Source organism: Nannospalax galili, unplaced genomic scaffold (genome assembly GCF_000622305.1).
Source record: "Nannospalax galili isolate Female #2095 unplaced genomic scaffold, S.galili_v1.0 scaffold281, whole genome shotgun sequence".
Lineage (NCBI taxonomy): Eukaryota > Metazoa > Chordata > Mammalia > Rodentia > Spalacidae > Nannospalax > Nannospalax galili.
The window spans coordinates 2,392,500-2,411,511 of NW_008349068.1; the positions used below are offsets into that span (position 1 = coordinate 2,392,500).

The 19,012-nt window shown below is 37.7% G+C and overlaps 1 protein-coding gene across 3 annotated transcripts in view; it reads left to right on the forward strand.

Annotated features, from left to right (window-relative positions):
* The window catches only part of Pard3b (par-3 family cell polarity regulator beta), a 1,142,550-nt gene that overhangs the window by 597,907 nt on the left and 525,631 nt on the right, over window positions 1-19,012 (forward strand). For all 3 annotated transcript variants that reach the window (XM_017801393.2, XM_017801395.2, XM_029569916.1), the window contains exon 5: window positions 13,153-13,241. In XM_017801393.2, coding sequence (XP_017656882.1) covers window positions 13,153-13,241 — 89 coding nt within the window. The remainder of the gene's footprint in view (window positions 1-13,152; window positions 13,242-19,012) is intronic.

The following is a 19,012-nucleotide window of genomic DNA, read 5'->3' on the forward strand; positions in this document are numbered from 1 at the left end:
CTGGGGCTACAGGGAGACCCTGTCCCAAAAAGACAAAAAAAAAAAAAAAAAAGAATATAGAACAAGAGACAGCAGGTGTAGCTCAGCTGTACAGCGTTTGCACTTGCCAAACATTTATGAGGCCCTGGTTTAGCCATTGCCACTGGGTGAAAAAAGCACAGGAAGAGAAGCCTATGCTAAATAAAAATTAACCCTCAAATTTTACTAATTTTTAGGCCCAAATCCAAGGACATGATGAAGCAAATTCACATCATATCAATAAAAAGATGTACTGATTTGCACTCTTCCCATTTGGTTTTATTTTAATTTTTTGTCTTTCTGTTTCTCAAAATACAGATTTGCATGAATCACTGCTGACTGTATAATGTAAATATTGTAGATTAGTGCAAACCTCAGGACCCTCTTTTGCCAGAGTGCTGAATCCTTATGCCTAGATGTAAAACATGTACCACACTGGTAGGCCCAGTCTGGCCAGCTGACTTGGAAGGTAAAGGGAAGCAGACCTAAAGTGCATCCCTGGCTCCCTTTGCTGCATTAGTACTTTAGCCTACTGCTGTATACTGACCATCATGCCATCATGTATTTCTTTCTCCTTTCCAGCCAAATGCTAATCTGAGACCCCAAATTCTCATTGACTGTATACTGGAGTCTTAATTCTGTCTCTTTCTGTAGGCATGTATTTCATTCCTCAAGAATGAGTAAAAAGTGGGCTACAGAGGTAGCTCAGTCGGTAAAGTGCTTGCCTTGCATGCACAAGGATCTTATTTTGATCCCTAGAACCCATGTAATAACAAAGCTGAGCATGGTGGCATGAGTTTGTAATCTCAGTTCTAAGGAAACAAAGGCAAATGGGTCCCTGGAACTTGCCATCCAGTCAGCCCCACCTACTTGGTGAGTTCCTGGCCGGTGAGAGACCCTGCCTCAAAAAGAAGGTGGACAGCATCTGAGGAACAATAGCTTAGGTTGTCTTCTGACTTACACACTCATCTGCACACATATGCACATATGTGCCTACAGACATATACATATATACATCTACATGCACACATGCACATGAATGAGCCAAAATCATGCTCCTTTATTGTCATGTTAATAATTTGATAATTGATCAGGAGACCCAGAAATAGTGAACCAATACATTTAATTACATAAAATTATAATTTTTGCATCCTACTTACCATTCCCTCTGAAGAGCTATTAAATGCCAAAATGATGGGATTGCCTCACAAATGACATCTCTTGTGATATGTTATATAGGTATATCACCTGGGTCCACTGAACTGCAGTGGAAGAATTCCCTTGTAATAAAAAGAGAAGGGAGGGATTACATCACCACTTGCTTTAAAAGTCCTAATCTGTCTGAAGGCGTGCACTTTTATGTGCAACTCTGGGGGTTCATTAAAACTATGAGGTGGTAGCATTAATTATACATGATTACGTCTGGGGCATGGTGTGGCTAAAACTGAACTGAACTGAAATAAATTAAATCTGTATTTCATTCAGACCCAAAAAAGTATGGGTTACAAAAACTTATTTTATTTCAGACCCTATTTTGCTGTGTCATACAGCACTGAGTAAGTGATCTTCTGGAGATCTGAAAAACATCTTCGTATTTTAAACCATTACTTGCTATTGTTTTCTCACTCCTTAAAATATAGTTCAGGAAACATTCTATTACTTAAAAATTTAACAAACTGACATTTAATTAAGTGACTACTTATCATTTCTCTTGTGTTTGATATTTTTCCATGAAGTTAAAAACAATATACTAGCCCATGCTTTTTCGATAGGAATGCAATAGTACCTTTGGTTCACAGTCAGATGGCAGGCTTGGTGGGTTCATTTGTTCATGCATTTATGTAATAAAGATGAGTATTCACTAGGGCTAGAGAGAAGGCTCGCTGATTAGAGGACCAAAATTTGGTTCCCAGCACACACATCAGGCAGCTCACAACCCCCTGTAATTCTAGCTCCAAAGAAACCCAATGCCTCTTGGCTCCTCTGAGAGTACCTGCATTCATGTGCACACATCCCTACACACACACACACACACACACACACCTTTAAAAATGAGTATGCATTATGAATACCAAGCTGATAAAACTCAAGCTGACAACCTGAGGTGCTTTGGCATGGCTTGCTTTTGTTGTAATTCATGACCTGGAAGCCATGCTGATACTGTTTCTGAAGACTTTTGGAAGAGAAGATGAGGAGATTGACTCAGTAGTTTGGGAAAGTTCCACATGATGCTGTATATTACATCTCATGTCACTCATTGCTTAAATTTCTTCACCTACAGAATTGCCTACTAATGGTGCCCGCCTAGTGACTCTAGATGAAATTCAAGGATTCCTCTAGAAAAGACATTTGAATTAAATCCTCATTGTCTGATTGAAGCATGTCAAAGAAATGTGAATTAAGAAATCCAATTAGAGTCTACTTTTTGCTGCATGCTTCTAGTATTGCCTGGACATGGGTATAGGGAGAGATTTAAGCATTGGAGGCCAAAGTTTGTCAAAACCAAAGTAACCAACAAATGGAGTGATGAGGAACAGGTATCCACAGATTTACTTTGAAATTTGTATCTACTAAATGTAAGCATGAGGGCCAGAGCATGGGATGTTTTGTAATTTTGCCACCATGCAATATGACTTATACTAGGAGGTATCTGTGCAGGAGTTATATACTGGGGCTGAGAGATTTTGAAGAGGTATTTATACTCTGCTTCTTCCCTGATTGGCAGTTGTGACAAGCAGATGAGCAATGTGATCATCAGAATTCCTTCCTTATGTCCATTCAGGCAGGCCATTTGTTTGTATCATCCACCACTTGCCCTGCTCCCTTATGGCCCCATGTTGCAATCACTCTGCACAACTGTTTGTGAAAAAATTTATTGTCATTTCAATGCCACAAATTTGTTATCATTTTGTCAAAGATATAGGATTGGATTGGCAGTTAAGTATCTCTTCTTAATCTTGGAATCCTAATCAATATTTGTGTAATGGTAAGCCCTGCAATTGTATACAGAACCCTATGTGTGCATACACATGTCTTCATTGGGAGGAGAGTCACTGTTGCCACATTGAGGGTTTGCTCAGGAGTCCCTGCCTTGATTTCCTGTGATTGATTTTGCTTTTGGCTACTGTTTCTAAACTAGAGGACCACTAGAAAAAGAAGGTATTAGGGTCAGGTCTTTAGATAGCTATAGAAGTGGGGGTCATTAGTGTGATGTGAGACAAGGCCTAGAGAAGAAAGAAATATGACGGGAAACGGGAACCAATTTGGAGTCGGCAGGAGACTCCATAGGAGGAGAGCAAGGGTTTCAAGGGCAGGTGGCAGCCTGAGAAAATGAGCCTACCTCACACTGCTGCCGAAGATGTGGTTGGACTGGAATAAGTCAGTTTTCACTGGAATCAAGAGACAAGAGAATCCTTGAAAAGATTCTTGAGCTTATGAGAGCTTTTTAGAATTCTTGAGAACAGTGTTGAAGTAGAGTCTGGAGTCAGTCTGGAGCTGAGATGACACAGAAGTAAAAGGAGATCCTCAATGGGGAGAAGGAAAGGCAAAGGACAGTTCATTCCAGGGTTTTTACCTTGACCCACCATGATCGAGTATCCTGAGATGAGATCATTGGAAGTAGAGACAAATGTTGGATAAGAAACTCAAAATGAGCTTTGCTGCTGTGGGGGTGGGGGGCGGGGAGGCTTGGCCCCAGTGTGCCTACAGCCAATTGTCCCCACCCTGATCCACAATCTTCTGTTGGGAGGTTCCAGATTAGGAGATTGCAATATGGTGGGTTCCTTTCCCATTTGGTAGGAGTCTGCTCAATGTAGGTTTCTAGCAACTATGGGATGTAGATGGTTTTAAATATTACTTTAAATACATTTTCATAAATAGTGAAAGTCATTGTAAATAGCATTATAATAAATAAAATATAAAAGCATATATAAAGAAACATAACCAGCCAGGTACAAATAAGTACACTCTCTTTATTTCAATCTATAAAAAAGATTAGCTTTCAATTTTACTTTAAATACTCTTGCCAACAGTGCCTCTGGCAATGGTGCCAGCTAACCTGCAGCTTTGAATGCAAAGGCAATGACACATTCATATCTGAATCCTTCCTATATAGTCTAGCATAATACTCTGCACAGAGTCTACTCTAGTGCTATACACATCATAAATACTTCAATTTAAAGTTACCTAGGAGTCTTTAAGGAAAAAGATTTCTAACCAAGTCAATGCACCTCTGAAGTGGAATATTTTTTGTACTTCAGATGTGTGCCAAGTGACAGAGATACAAAGACAGATGAGACATATTTCCTACTTCAAGGATCTCAGAATGAAGCAAGGAAGAGAAACCATTAAGGATATTATTGCCTTTCCTGTGGTCAGTGCTACACAGAGCTTGGGGTGCCCTTGAGGATGGACACAGGCCTGTGCAGAATGCTTAGGGAGGAAAATCCCAAGTGAAGGGAAGAGTAGAAGAATGAATGGGTGTTTACCAAGAAAACCAAAAGGTCTAGATAGCTGGTGTTGCTAGATGTGGGTGTAGACTTCATGTTAGGCACTTTTCTAAATTCTGTTTCATATCCATGAACAAAACATTTAAAAACTTACTTCCCATGAGCTGAAAAGCTATGAATAATTCAGCTATGAGATCTTTCGAATGGTTCAGTGTTGTCTTCTCCAACAGTGTAAAGATTTTAAAGTAGTATAGACCTAGGGCTATACTTCAGTGGTAGAGTACTTGTCTCTCGTGACACCCTAAGTTTAACCCACAGTATAAAAAATAAGTAAGTTAGTAAGTAAGTAAGTATAGCAGGCATTTCTATTTAAATTCGGATGCATGTTGGTTTCTTCATGTGATTACAGTGCAGTCTGGTCTCATTTCTAGCTACTTTTACAGCATCTCTCCCTACTCCTTGTTGGATTTATTTTTGCATGCTTTAGGTAGGAAAACAAACCCTTCATTTGACTGCTACCCATGACTACAGATGTTTTTGCTCAGCAGTTCAGGGCTCTGCACCTCATCTCAGGCTCTCTATGCACATGTCGTAAGAACCCAGGGTGGCCTGGCAACTTGGGCCACGCCACTTCTTCCACCCCTGCAGGTGCTGTGCGAACTATTACCTGCTCTTTCTCATTTCACATGTACCATTCTGAGGGTTGCTTCAAGTGCATCTTGATTATCTGAGAAATGTCCTGCTCCAAATTGTATTTTTATTTTTCAGAGGCTTCCAATAATGGGCAGGAAATGAAATGCAAGAACAGCAAAGTGAAGGAGAGGATGATATGTGGAAAGACCCATGAGGCCACCAGAGAGGACCTAGTACATGAGACAGGGCGGGGCATCCTGGGACCGCATGAAAAGAGAGTAAAATGTTTACTGAATTTGGTTGGTTCCAGGAATATACTTTGAATATCTTTATCTTTATTTATGAACTAAGATGTTTTAAATTCAATTATATATAATAATTATATGGCTTTTTCCAAAATACACTTTTGATTTCTTAGAGATGCAAATTAAAAAAAAAATCCTACGAGACTAAGTACACATATATATTTGCATATCATTTCTCCTCTTCTTCCTCCTCTTCTTCCTCCTCCTCCTCCTCCTCCTCTTCCTCTTTTTCCTCCTCCTCCTCCTCTTCTCCTTTCCATTCCCTTTTCTTCTTTGCTGAAGCAGTTATGGAACTGCTCTTTAGATTCACAATTTGGGGTAGCAGATTTTCAGAGTGAAGATTGCCATAGGGAGGCCAGCTGGAAAGTGAGTCTGTGCCTGTGTAAAGAGTATGCAGATGAAAAGAATTCCCTTAATGATGTCTCCTTTTATCCTTGTTCTCTTAAGCAGACCTTGACTTTGTGTAGCTTTGCTCCAAAGTATATGATCCTTTTACTAAAGCCAAACTTGTTTGAAATATATTTCACTCAGCAAAATGAAAGTTATTAATCCAGATGTTTTTTTGTAATTATTGAATTCTTCTTCAAGACTTTCAACACTCACCAATTTTAGGTGATGATGTATAATTACAAGTGAAGTCCTGGGGTCATCAAATTGTCTGTTTTGACATGCCAGGACTTGAAATATTTGAGAATACAGTGCAGTGTAAAAGGACAGATTAAGTGAAAGAGGAACTGGTGCTTCCCCCCCACCCCCGATCATGTATTGTATGGTGGTCATATGAACATGAACTAAAGCAGACCTTGTGGGAGGGGCTGTACTGTTCAACATCATTACTTTTCAGCAATAAGCAACATTATCTTTGCTCATCTGAGCATTGGAAGCAAGCAAACGTTTCTGTGCATTTAATGATATAGAAAAGCTTGGAGAAGTATGTCAAAACCAGATTGATGAATAGAATCTGCTCAATGGAAATGGTGAAATTGAACATGTCTGTCTCAGTTCTACATATATATATATACATATATACACATACATACATACATACATACATATGTATTGTTTTCTCCTTCTGAAAGTGTGTTTGAGTAAGAAATTTCTTTCTAATCATTAAGAGAACTTCTGAATTTCTCCAACTCTGGAAGCTTCAGAGCAGCATTGCTTGAATACCTGTGAATGAAGAGCCACAGGACCATTTGGTGTTGGCTTTCTGTTAAAAGACTGACAGAGCAGATAAGATGCTGACCTTGACATCAATAATGGTTTTAATTTTTGATACCTGGATGAGATTGATTAAAACATGCCTAGTGCACTCAGATGCAAAGCAGAATTTGGGACCTCTCTCCCAATGATAGATCACAACTATGTTTTGATACATGATATTAGGTTGACGATCACTTCCTAAATCTTTACCTGTAACAGACAACAAAAACCAAATACAGATTAACCAAACAACAAACTCAGCAGGAAAAATATGTAAGTAGTATGCATATTTAAGAATTTTGTTTTTTAAATTTCATTTTTCTTCTCAAATCTAATTTAGATTTCTGGTAACTGTTTATAATGAGCCCTAACTGTGCTGATTATTAGCAGTGAGCAGGAAAGAAATAATCAAGAAAAGATTATAGGAAAATAGAAAATTAAGAAATCAGGATAAAGATTTAGTTTTAATTCAAGTGTTCTTTATGCCATTTATTTGTTCATAAAAGTTGCATAGAAATAAGTATGTTAAGAGAATAAAGAACCAGATCCACAAGAGAGTTCACTTCTCAAGGAACACTTTTCAAGAAAATATTTATTTAAATGCATTTTTATATCTATGTTTCTTCAGCTAAGGTTTGTTTTCCTCCTGTTTCTTGTTGCTTCACCGCACAATTCACTAAGATATTTTAGACTTGAAATGACTCTTAGGAATCCTCTTATTCCCATTTCACAGATGAGGAAAATGAGGGTGAGGATGTTCTATGCCTGGTCACTATGTCTGGCCAACATCTATGGAGCTTAGACTGGAAGTTTGTCTTCTTTTTTTGAGACCAGAGCTTCATTCCAATACTGTACCTTGGTCTTCTCTCATTGTGATGGTTAATCTTCATTATCAACTTCACTGAATTTAGAATCACCTAGGAGACACTCCTCTGGATATGTTTATAGGGCATTTCTAGGGTACCATCCCATTAACTGGGGGTTTAGACTAAACAAAATGAGAAAATGGAGAGGATGCAATTAGTACAATAATGAATATAATTACAATAATGAATAATTACAATTTTTAAAGACCTAATAGTTTTCTCTAAGAATGTCTTAAATGTTTCATAGTATGGTATCTTTTCCTTACACCATTTGCCTAAATCGGTAACTAAGCATTACAGGGTAGATATGGCTAATGTGTTTGCAGTCAAATGTCAATCTAAATTTTAGAAGGCAAAGGTCTTATGTATCATTCTTTCTTTACCCTCACTTTCATCTTGGACAAGTCGAGTCTTTTTTTCTCTTGAATGTGTCCATGTATTCACAAGGCTTTGGATGGGTCTGATCCTTGCCAAAGCTTAAGAATCACTGTTATGGTAAGATAAAGGAGAATAAAATGTTTTCTTGAGAATAGAGGATGAGAGGTGGGCTTGATAAAAACACACCATACATGTATGAAATTCTTGAATGGTGAAAAAGATAAAAAGTGATATATATATATATATATATGCTTAATAGATAACTTAAGAAATTGTTTTCTTAACTTCTAGATACACAGATATAAAATATAATAATGTATGCTTAGTAAATTCTAAGCACGTTAAATTGCTAAGACTGAAATATTTTTGGATGGTTTCATAAAGTCAACAGAGATTTCTCATAGCAAGGCACTGCCCGCAGCATGAAGAATATATATTAGTAGAGTTTGAATAACAGTTCCTGACTACTAAAATGCATGTTAATTTCATATGTGTGCATAGAAAATGCAGTTTGTTTTTACTTTAGCAAGATATTTTTGTTCAAAAAAGTAAAAACAAATATTCTGAAATTATGCCCAGAATTTTAATTTTAAAATTTACATGATGTTTATATATGAGCAACAGGCGCCTAGCTGCCAGTTCAAATCTTCTCTGTTGAATGTTTCCATTACTCTCATTCTAAAATTCATGTGCAATTTCAAAAGAAACTTGTAGTTGACTTTTCAGAATGCAAATCTTGTTTCACAATGTGCTTGAGCTTTTGAAACATAACTCATTTGTAGTTAAAATTTTGTAGGTAGGTGGTTAAAAATGCTTGTGGGGGTGGTTGGCTGGGCTATAGATCCTCTACCTGTAAGCAAAAGGAAGCATCTGTGTTTAAAGAATAAATCTACTTTAGTTCTCATCTCAGAAATGAGAAACCAAATTATAAAACTGTTCTTAATTTTGTTTTCCACTTATTGCCAGAGATACATGATAACAATTTCTTCCAATTGGTTTTTTTTTTCTTCTTCTTCTTCTTCTTCTTCTTCTTCTTCTTCTTCTTCTAAAGAAAGTGTCCCCAGGATCTGCTGACTAGACTGGGTGTTACCAGAAATTTACTTCTGTGACCCCAGCATCAGAGTGTCATGTAGTAATCGATATAGTGATATGAAGCTATACTTGCTCTTCTTCTTCTTCTTCTTCTTCTTCTTCTTCTTCTTCTTCAAAAATAGGGTTGAATTTCTTTAGAGATGTATAACTTCATGGTTCTCTGTGATGAATAATACACTTTCCTCTATGAAATCAGTGACTTCTTCTGAAATTGGAAATGATAGCTGGGTGCCAACCCTTCTCTGACCCCTGAGAAGAAGCTGCCCTCCTGGAGCCCGGCCGCTCCCTGGCAGCCTGTGAGCACTGGCTGTAGTTAGTGCTAACGAAATGTAAACACCTTTACTTTCCAGCTGTTGCTAATTGGTTTGGGAATATTTATGTAAGTGTTGATTTTAAGGCTAAAAATAGTACAGTGCTGTTTAAATCCAGTGCATTCCGGCTGTCAGTAATGCTCCCGTGATCCTGAAAGTGTTGCTAAAAATGTTCACTCTTTTAAAAATGTAGTAATTAAGCTTGTCTTTTGTGAGAGCAACATATATGCTGTCTGATCTGATAGAAGAGGCAGAGGACAAGCCTTTGAAAGTGACAAGACGTGATCCATTCAGTGTTGTCTGGAGCAAAGGGTAGCAATGTGGCTCAAGCAGAAGGCAGATCTTAAACCTCTCACCCTATGTTCTTTGCAGCTCATCTTCACCCTCCATTTTAATATAGCACTAAAAATAGGAATTGCAATAATTTTATTAACAAAATTAAATATAGACCTTCCAAAACATTGTGCTTCTATTTCTAGAGGCAAGTTTAGGAATTTTAAATCACATAATTAATATTTCTCCAACCTAAAGTTGAAGAGATATAGAAGCTGTTTAGCACCAGTTATACAGACCTTTCTGTTCTTCATAATCAGAGTTATTTTTGCCCCTCCTTCCAAATTTAAAAGTCATGATTTTACAGATTTTTCCCAAAGTTATTTAAATAAGTTACGAAGAAAAAAAAACTCATTTTCATTTTTAGATAGGTGTGAGTTCATGGCTCTTCACTTCATCACATAATTTAGTGAAGGCAAAACTGGAGTGTGCTTAAATCACTGCACGTTGATAATTTTGAAGTTTGAGGGAACTGCTAAGAGTTGAGTTGCCCTTGGCCTAAGTTGTGAAGTACTGTAATGATTGAGTGTTACCACAGTCAATTCGGAGTTGTCTTTTTTTTTTTTTTACCTTTGTGGAGTGCCCCTAGCATGGGCCTACCTGCCTCATCCCTAGAGAATGGTAAAGGATTCTCTTACTGCAATATTCTGAAAGGATTTTGTCAAGTGACTAACACTGCCTATTAGCTGAGATGATCTAGTTTCTGTCTCTTTATGGCAATTGTAGCAAGGCAAAGAGTTTTTGATGCTGCTTTTAAAATATTGGAACTACTGTTTAAGACATAAAACCTATAACTGTATGTTCCCTTTTTAAAAGGATTTATTTTATTTTAAATGTGTATTTGTGTATCTGCATGTGAGAATGTGCACATGTGAGTATAGGTGTCCATGGAGTCTAAAAGAGGGAAATGAATCCCCTGGAGCCAGAGTTAACAGGTGGTCATGAGCCACCACAGGACTTGGGTGCTGAGAACTGAATTGGGGACCTCTATAAGAGCAGCAAGTGCTCTTAACTGCTGAGCCATCTTTCCAGCCTCATGTGTGTTCTCTTTTAAGTGTGTAGTTATTGGCATGATTGCTCTCAAAGTGTAGTCAGCCCAGGATTACTCTTGAGCAGATTATCACATTCCAATTGATCCAATATTGCTTTCAAATTGTAATTGACATTTCCAAATATATAGTGCTTCAAGTATATTGTTGGTGTAAATAGACTCTTTACTTGTCATCTAACTAGAACTAGATGGAAAATTCTTCTTAACCTTGAGTAAAGTTTATTAGAGCCAGAAAGTATATCATTTTCTTGCCCTAGTTAGGGAACAATGAGAATATTCCACATGGAATTACAAGCAGAGAGGCAGAAATAGTTAAAGCTTTATAATAAATACTCAGTTTTATTTGCCTGAGCATCCTGGTTGTGTATATCTAAGTAAAGTTTGAAAATGAAAAGCAATATTTGTTTTAATTAACTGCCACTGTTAAGTGTTTATGCATTGAAGGACTTTATGTCATTATAATGGCATTATGGTGTATAAATTCAATGTAATATCTATCAAAACCTCCGTGTTGGTGGAAATTGACAAGTTGGTTCTAAAATCAATGTAGACATGTAAGAGGCCCAGAATAATGAAGCAGCATGGAAAAAAAAAACTAATTTGGAGGAGCTACACATGATTTCAAAACTGAATGCAAAGCTAAGGCAGTCTGAAATGTGGTACCATAAGGATGGGTGTCAATAAGTGGAACAGCATTGAAAACCTAGAAGAAAGGAACGTGGCCCATCGTATCCACAGATGATTCATGTCATGTTGCAATGTCAAAATGTTGGGCACCCCTGCTGGGGTAGCTTCAAACCAATGTACATCTCAACTGTAACCTCCTAAGAAGTCACACCCCAGAACTGCCGAGCCAAGTCACTTCTAAGTCCCTGGTTCTCAGAAACTAGAAGAAATATTATGCTTATTTTGTAATCCATAAAGTTTTTGGATACTTTACAGCTTTTAAAAACTAACACAATGAATTCTGGCTCTCTCTGAGGATCAGACTCAAGGTTTTCTGTGCAAGATAGACGAAAAGTTAATGATTTTGGCATTAATGCATTTACCAAATATCTTGACGAGTATAGTTGTCATAGCTTCAAACATTTTGTTAATTTCCAAAGTATTTTTGTAAATTGCCTTGTCTTACCTTGTTTGCTCTGTAAGAACTTATCAAGTGCTTCATAATAATAGGAATATTCAGAAACTTTCAGACATTTATCTTTATTAGGCTTTGTTACCCTAAACTACTGTTTTCTTTAACCTTATAGATTTTCTTCCTTTTATTGAGCCATGTGGAGAGAAAGAAAATGAACTTAAAAAAATATCTAGTGTAGACGTCTTTCACAAACACAGCAATTTGCAATGTGGCTACCCATCTAAAGCATGGGCGACTTTTAAAAAGTCAGTTTAGTATATGAACATGCTTCATTTGCAGCCCTGTGTTGTTTTCTTCAAGATACTAACCAATTCACTTACGCCTTAGTTCATGTGCTTTCTTTCATTTGTTGAAATACTGCATTTTAGAGACATAAATATCTTTCATAGGAGAGGGTTTGGACAACAGGTCTTTTCCAAGTGGTTTGTTGCTACAGTGAAATCAAGAGTCCATGAATCGCATTACTTATAACTGATTCTAATGGGAGGAGTGTCCACAGCCTCATTCTAATAAGGAACAGTTCCACAGCCAAACAGAAAACTAATGTCTTACATAAAGAAGAACTGACATTAAGCATGCTTTGCAGAATCTGCCTTCCCTCTACTTCTCTAGGGGTATCCATTCCACTTCACCACCATCATACACCAAAAAGTGATCCCACCATGGAATCGGTCTCTGATATTCTTGCCATCTCTGTTAAGGAAGTATGTTTCCAACTTCAGAAATTAAGTGATCAATTCGATTTCTCTATGGTAATGGGTAGCAAGAATTTTCCTTCCTGCACTATTCCTGCACAAATGTCTTGGAGGTAGTGTTATTTTGTTCTGTTTTGTTGAGACAGAGTCTCACTCTACCTTGGATTTGCCTAGAACTCACATTACATGCCAGGCTGGCCTCAAACTCACCATCTTCCCATCTCCATCTCCAGAGTGCTAAGATTACAGGCAGGAGCCACCACTCCTGGAAGCCAGGCAACATTTTTCCATGGACTTGCTTTCTTTGTATTTTAGTGTCCTGGGGAGGTAGAAGCAAGACCTGGAGATTTCCTTTTAGTATTCTTTTCCATGCGGAGTTAAAATACAATCCACAAACCTAAGGTTGAGTAGCAGGAAGTTAAATGATGTATTCCACAGCTCTTAACATATTGCCTTGTGCAAATGGAACATTTGAGCATTTCAGAAACCAAGTGGGAGAGGAAAGCACATTGAAAGCATTGAAAAGATTAACACCTGTTACCGGTCTTAAAGGAAATTGGAGCACACTGTCTCTATCCAGAATAAAACTATTTACTTTCTCGGGTTGAAAACATTTTGTTCAAATCTTCAATTCTATATGCACAGCATCTACATGCTTATGGCTTTGTTTCATTACAGGATTCCATACAGAACGTGGAAAACAGAGAAGTTATGAATGGTGAACAGACAGAGCTACTAGTGCTGCCGAGAACTAAGGCAGCATTGAGGTATTTTCTTTATGCAAATAAGAATGTTATAATTTCTTTAAATTTGGTGTTCACTTATTTAATACCTTTATTCTGCTTTTCAGAAAATATCAAGATAAATGAAGTTGTGAAGCATGTCCCAATTCAAACATTAATTGCTCACTATTTTCTCCCATTTTCTTCATGAGATATGAGAACTTTACTAAAAAATGTAGGTAGACAAATGATCCTCTTCTGCATCCAGCATTTTTTTTTAAATAAATACTTTATTGAGAATTTCATACATGCATATAAAGTGTTCTGATCAAATCCATGGCCACTCCCTCCAACTCCTCCCATTTCTCCCCATCACTTTTTTTCTGATAATTTTATGTATTCTTTATTCTCCTTTAATTTTTTTATGGGGCTTTTGGCTATTCTAACATTCCCCCTTCTGAAGAGGTAACCCAAAAATCTCTTAAGGATTAGATAAAAGCTGCCAAATATTTTGGACATTTTTGGCCTTTGGAACAGAATAGGTTAAGAGGCCTAAGGACATTGTGAGTTTTAGCCAATAAACTGGCTACTTTTCTTTGGGATCTTTTTACCCTAACTGCCTAGCCAATTCCTACCTCCTACTCTTATCACACCAGTTCTCTGAAGAGGTTACCTGTCTTAGTTTGTTCTTCACTGCTGTGACAAAATACTCTGACCACTACCAACTTGGGGAGGAAAGGGTTTATTCAGCTTACAACTCCCAGGTCGCAGTTCATCAGGGAGCCCAAGGTAGGAACTCAGGGAAGGAATCTGGAAGCAGGAACTGGAGCACAGACCATGGAAGAACAATGCTTACTGGCTTGCTCCCCTGGCCTCTGCTCAGCTTGCTTTCTTATGCAACACAGGCCCACCTGCCCAGGCGTGGCACCACCCACAGTGGGCTGGGCTCTCCCACATCACTCATCAAGAAGATGCCACTCAGACATGTCCACAGGCCAGTCCAATAGAGGAAATTCCCCAATTGAGGCTCCCTCAACCCAGGTGTGTCAAGTTGACACTAAAGCTATCCAGCACATTACCCAAATTACAAATAGGGAATCAGGATGCAGACCACTCTGGCTTCTGGCATGCTGAATGGAAACACAGGGTGAGACAATTGGAGTACCCCTTCAGAGGGCCTATCTAAAAGACTCCCAAATTGCATAACTCTTATCTCAAGGATGAAAAGAAAGTCTTTGAATTGTGAATAGGAGATGTGAAGGAGAAGTAAAGGCAAGAGTAATTAGCATTACAAGTTCTAGATGGGGAGCTAGAAAAAAGTCAGAATGGCAATTTTCAAATGCTCGTATGAGAGTCCATTGGAATTTCTTGACAAGGGCTTTCAAAAGCATCCCCCTATTGGGTTCCTCCTCATTTTTCTTTTGTCTTCCAAGGCTGGACTCTAGAGTGATGGATTCAGGATTTGCTCTCAGGTATTTTGATAGCTGTTGGAGTGGTTAGAATCAGTGTCAGTTCCCTCTCAAAGGCTTCTAGATAACGGAGAAAACAAATTTATCCATCATTTTATCCAACAGCTGGTTGTCTCCCTTAGCTACAGGCAGGCACTACAGTATTGAAGACCAAGATTTGAAGTCTTACATCTGAGCAGCACTTTCTGGTTAGGAACAAAATCATCAATGAGAAATGATTGTCTAAATAACTTTTTATATAGACTTAAGCCTAATGTCTCGGAAGTGTATAACCCCTTGAACTCTTAAAGAAATATACTGATAACTTTACTCTTTGGTTATACTTTCCTCTTGGGTGTTTAAGACCATACAGTTGGCCCAAATAAATCAATTCGTTTTTATACTTAAGGTCATTTGAGGATCTTTTGTTCTTCAGGGGTCACATGGGCTTGGGAGGAGCTCCTGGCTCCTTTCTTTTACCAGTTCCATCTTTGTGAAGATAAGTCAAAGGTCCTGCTTGACCATGTCTGGCTTCACTTGGAAACATGAAGGAGATGTTTCCTCTGAGTTAACCCTCCTCTTTGTAGACTGGACACTGGTTCAAGTCCATCCTGTGGGGTCTCCATGGCCTCCCTGAACAAGAGGACAGGTGACTCACCACAGTTACAGTATATTTTGAGAAATGTTCCATAGCCCTCTGGAACTTAGTCGACCTTGGAAGGCAAGGGGCAAAAACTGTCCTTTAAGTCCCTCTGACCATATTAGTATAGCCCTCAAACTATATCTGTTAAACATCCAATAATGTTAGTTCCACTAGCCTGGTACTTTTAATTATCATGTGCTATGTAGATAAGGCTTGGGGAAAAAAACCCAAATATTCTCAGATAAACTCAACTCGATATATATTTTGTTCTTTAAACTAGTTGACTAAACTATGACCATAGACATTTTAAGATTATGTGTATATTATTTTTGTCTCATCCTTTATATATCATAACAAACCTAAACAGACCTTCATCACTTGCTTAGGCTTTCTTATTTTTTCTATTTTAGAAAATGTCTCCATTCCCATATCCTTTTAACATCTTTTACATTCTCATTTTCTTTCTTTTTTAAAATATTTATGAGACACAATATCTTTAACAAATAAATTTTCCATCTGTTGTGGACTTCTATCCTAGGGGTACTATGCAATGCTTATTCCATTTCAAGTTTCCAGTGTCCAGCCAATGTTTGATTAAAGTTTTACTGGGGAACCAATGAATTTATTGAGGTTACTTACTGAATAACTGAGGGGTTGCTGAGGTGTATGTATGACCTGAGCATATGTACACTGGAAAGCCTTTACCCAGCATGCGTCATGCATTCTCTTCCTAGGCTTCCCCATTTGTATACTTTATCCCTCCCCAAATCCAGGAGGCCATGTGTGATTAGGGTCAAATTACATTCAGTTAGCTGGGAAGAGCTGGATAATGTGGTGAGGTCCAATGACCCTGCTTGGCCCTCCTTTAACCATCAACAAGCCCAATTATGACAATGTTTAGCGATCAGGCTGAAGTGAAGTGACGATGGTAGATATTTCATGCAGAAGGGACTTCTGTACAGCATCATCTTATTAAAGAGACCTGGAATTTAAAAGGATTTGGTGCTAGGATCCACATATGAGGGAGAACATGTGTCGTTTGTTTTTCTGAGTCTGTGTTACTTAACTTAGTATAACAGTTTCTAGATCCATCCATTTACCTGCAAATTTCATTATTTCATCTTTCTTTACTGCTGAATAGAACTCCACTATGTAAATATACCACATTTTTTAACCACGTGTCTATTGAGGGACACTTAGGTTGCTTCCATCTCTTAGCTACTGTGAAAAGAGCAGCAACAAACATGGATGTACAAGTGTCTCTACAATACGATGAGTCCTGTGGGTATATGCCAAGAAGTGATATAATTGGGTCATATGGTAGGTTCATCTTTAATTTTTTTAAGAGTTCTCTACACTGTTATCCATAGAGGTTGCACAAGTTTGGAATCCCACCAGCAGCAAATGAGTGTTCCCCTTTCTCCATATTCTCGCCAGCATTTGGTATCATTTGTTCTCTTGATCCTAACCAGTCTGATTGGGGTAAGATGTACCTTAGGGTGGTTTTAATTTGCATTTCCCTAATGACTAATGATGTTGAACACTTGAGATGTTTCTTAGCCATCTTTATTTCTTCATTTGAGAACTCTCTGTTTAGATCTTTTAATTGGGTACTTTGCTTTCTCAATTCTTTGTATTTTGAGTTCTTTATATATTCTGGATGTTAAACCCCTGTCGAACGTGTCATTGGTGAAGATTTTTTCCAATTCTGTGGGTTTTCTCTTCAGTTTCTTGATAGTTTCTTATGCTGTATAGAATCTTTTTAGTTTAATGAGGTCCCACTTGTTGATTGTTGACCTTAATTCCTGAGCAATTTCTGTCCAATTTAGAAAATCCTTTCCTACGCCTAAATCTTGTAAGTTACTGCCAATATCTTCTTCTAATAGTTTCAGGGTTTCCAGTTTCACACTGAGGTCTTTGATCCATTTGGAGGTGACTTTTGTGCAAGGTGAAAGATAAGGATCTAGTTTCATTCTTCTACAGGTGGAGATCTAGTTTTGCCAGCACCATTTGTTGAAGATGCTGTCTTTCCTCCACTGTGTGTTCTTGGCACCTTTGCCAAATATCAGGTGACTGAAATTGTGGGTACTCAGGTTTGGATCTTAAATGATGTTCCATTGATTTGTATGTCTATTTTTGTGCAAGTACCATGCTGTTTATAAGACTATACCTCTGTAGTATACTTTGAGATTTGGTATAGTAATCCCCCCAGCATTGCTCTTTGGGCTCAGGTTTGCTTTGGCTATCTGGGGTCTTTTGTGCTTCCATATGAATTTAAGGATTTTTTTTTCTAATTCTGTGAAGTATGTCATGAGGATTTTTATTGGGATTGCATTGAATCTATATATTGCTTTTGGTAGGATGGTCGTTTTCACAATATTAATTCTTCTAATCCATGAGCATGGAAGGTCCTTCCATCTCCTGGTGTCCTCCTCAATCTCATTCTTTAATGATTTAAAATTTTCATTGTCGAGATCTTTGGTGTCTTTGGTCAGATTTATTCCAAGATATTTTATTGGGGGGGCAGCAATTATGAATGGGAGTATTTCCTTGTATTCTTTGTCCAATTTCTTGTTATTGGTATCTAGAAAGGCTACTGATTTTTGTAGATTGATTTTATAACCTACCACTATACTGAAAGTGTTGATCAGTTCTAGGAGTTTTCTGGTGGAATTTTTGGGATCTCTTAGGTATAGTACCACATCATCTGCAAAAAGTGATAGTTTGACCTTTTCTTTTCCAATTAGTACATCTTTGATTTACTTCTCCTGTCTTATTGCTCTAGCAAGAGTTTACTATGTTGAAAAGGAGTGGAGATAGTGGATATCCTTGTCTGGTTCCTAATTTTAATGGGAATGCTTCCAGTTTTTCTCCATTTAGAATGATATTGGCTGTGAGTTTCTTGTATATAGCTTTAATTATGTTGAGGTATGTTCCCTCCAGTCCAATTCCCTCTAGGACTTTGAACATAAATGCATGTTGAATTTTGTCAAAAGCCTTTTCTGCATCCAATGTGGTTTTTGTCTTTGAGTCCATTTATATGATTAATGATGTTTATTGAGTTGCGTATATTGAACTAGTCCTGCATCTCTAGAATAAAGCCAACTTGATCATGGTGAATGATTTTTCGATGTACATCTGTATGCAGTTTGCAAATATATTGTTGAGAATTTCTGCATCTATGTTCATTAAGGATATGGGTCTATTCTCTTCTTTTTTGGTTGTGTCTTTGCCTGGTTTGGGTATTAGAGTGTTCTCTGTCTAATTTTGTGTTTCCTCAATTATACCTTTATTTTCTTTCATTGCCCCTGGGGTATAGTTGTTTCTCTTTCTGCTTTCTGTATTACTTCAAGTATCCTTTGAAGGGTTGGTTTTTGTGGATGTGTATTCTTTCAGGCTTTTTGTCATGGAAGATTTTTCTTTCCCCCTCAACTATAATAGACATTTTTGCTGGGTAAAGTATTCTGGGTTGACATCCATTATCATGTAGAACTGGAAATACCATGGTTCAGGCTCTTCTGGTTTTCATAGTTTCCATTGGTAAGTCAGCTGTAATTCTGATGGGCTTTCCTTTGTATGTGATTTGTTTTTCTTTTGCTGCTTTCAGTATTCTCTCCTTGTTCTGTACATTTAGTGTTTTTACTATAATATGTCGTGGGGAGTTTCTTTTCTGATCCTGTCTATTTGGTGTTCTATGTGCTTCCTGTATTTGTATGGGGATGTCT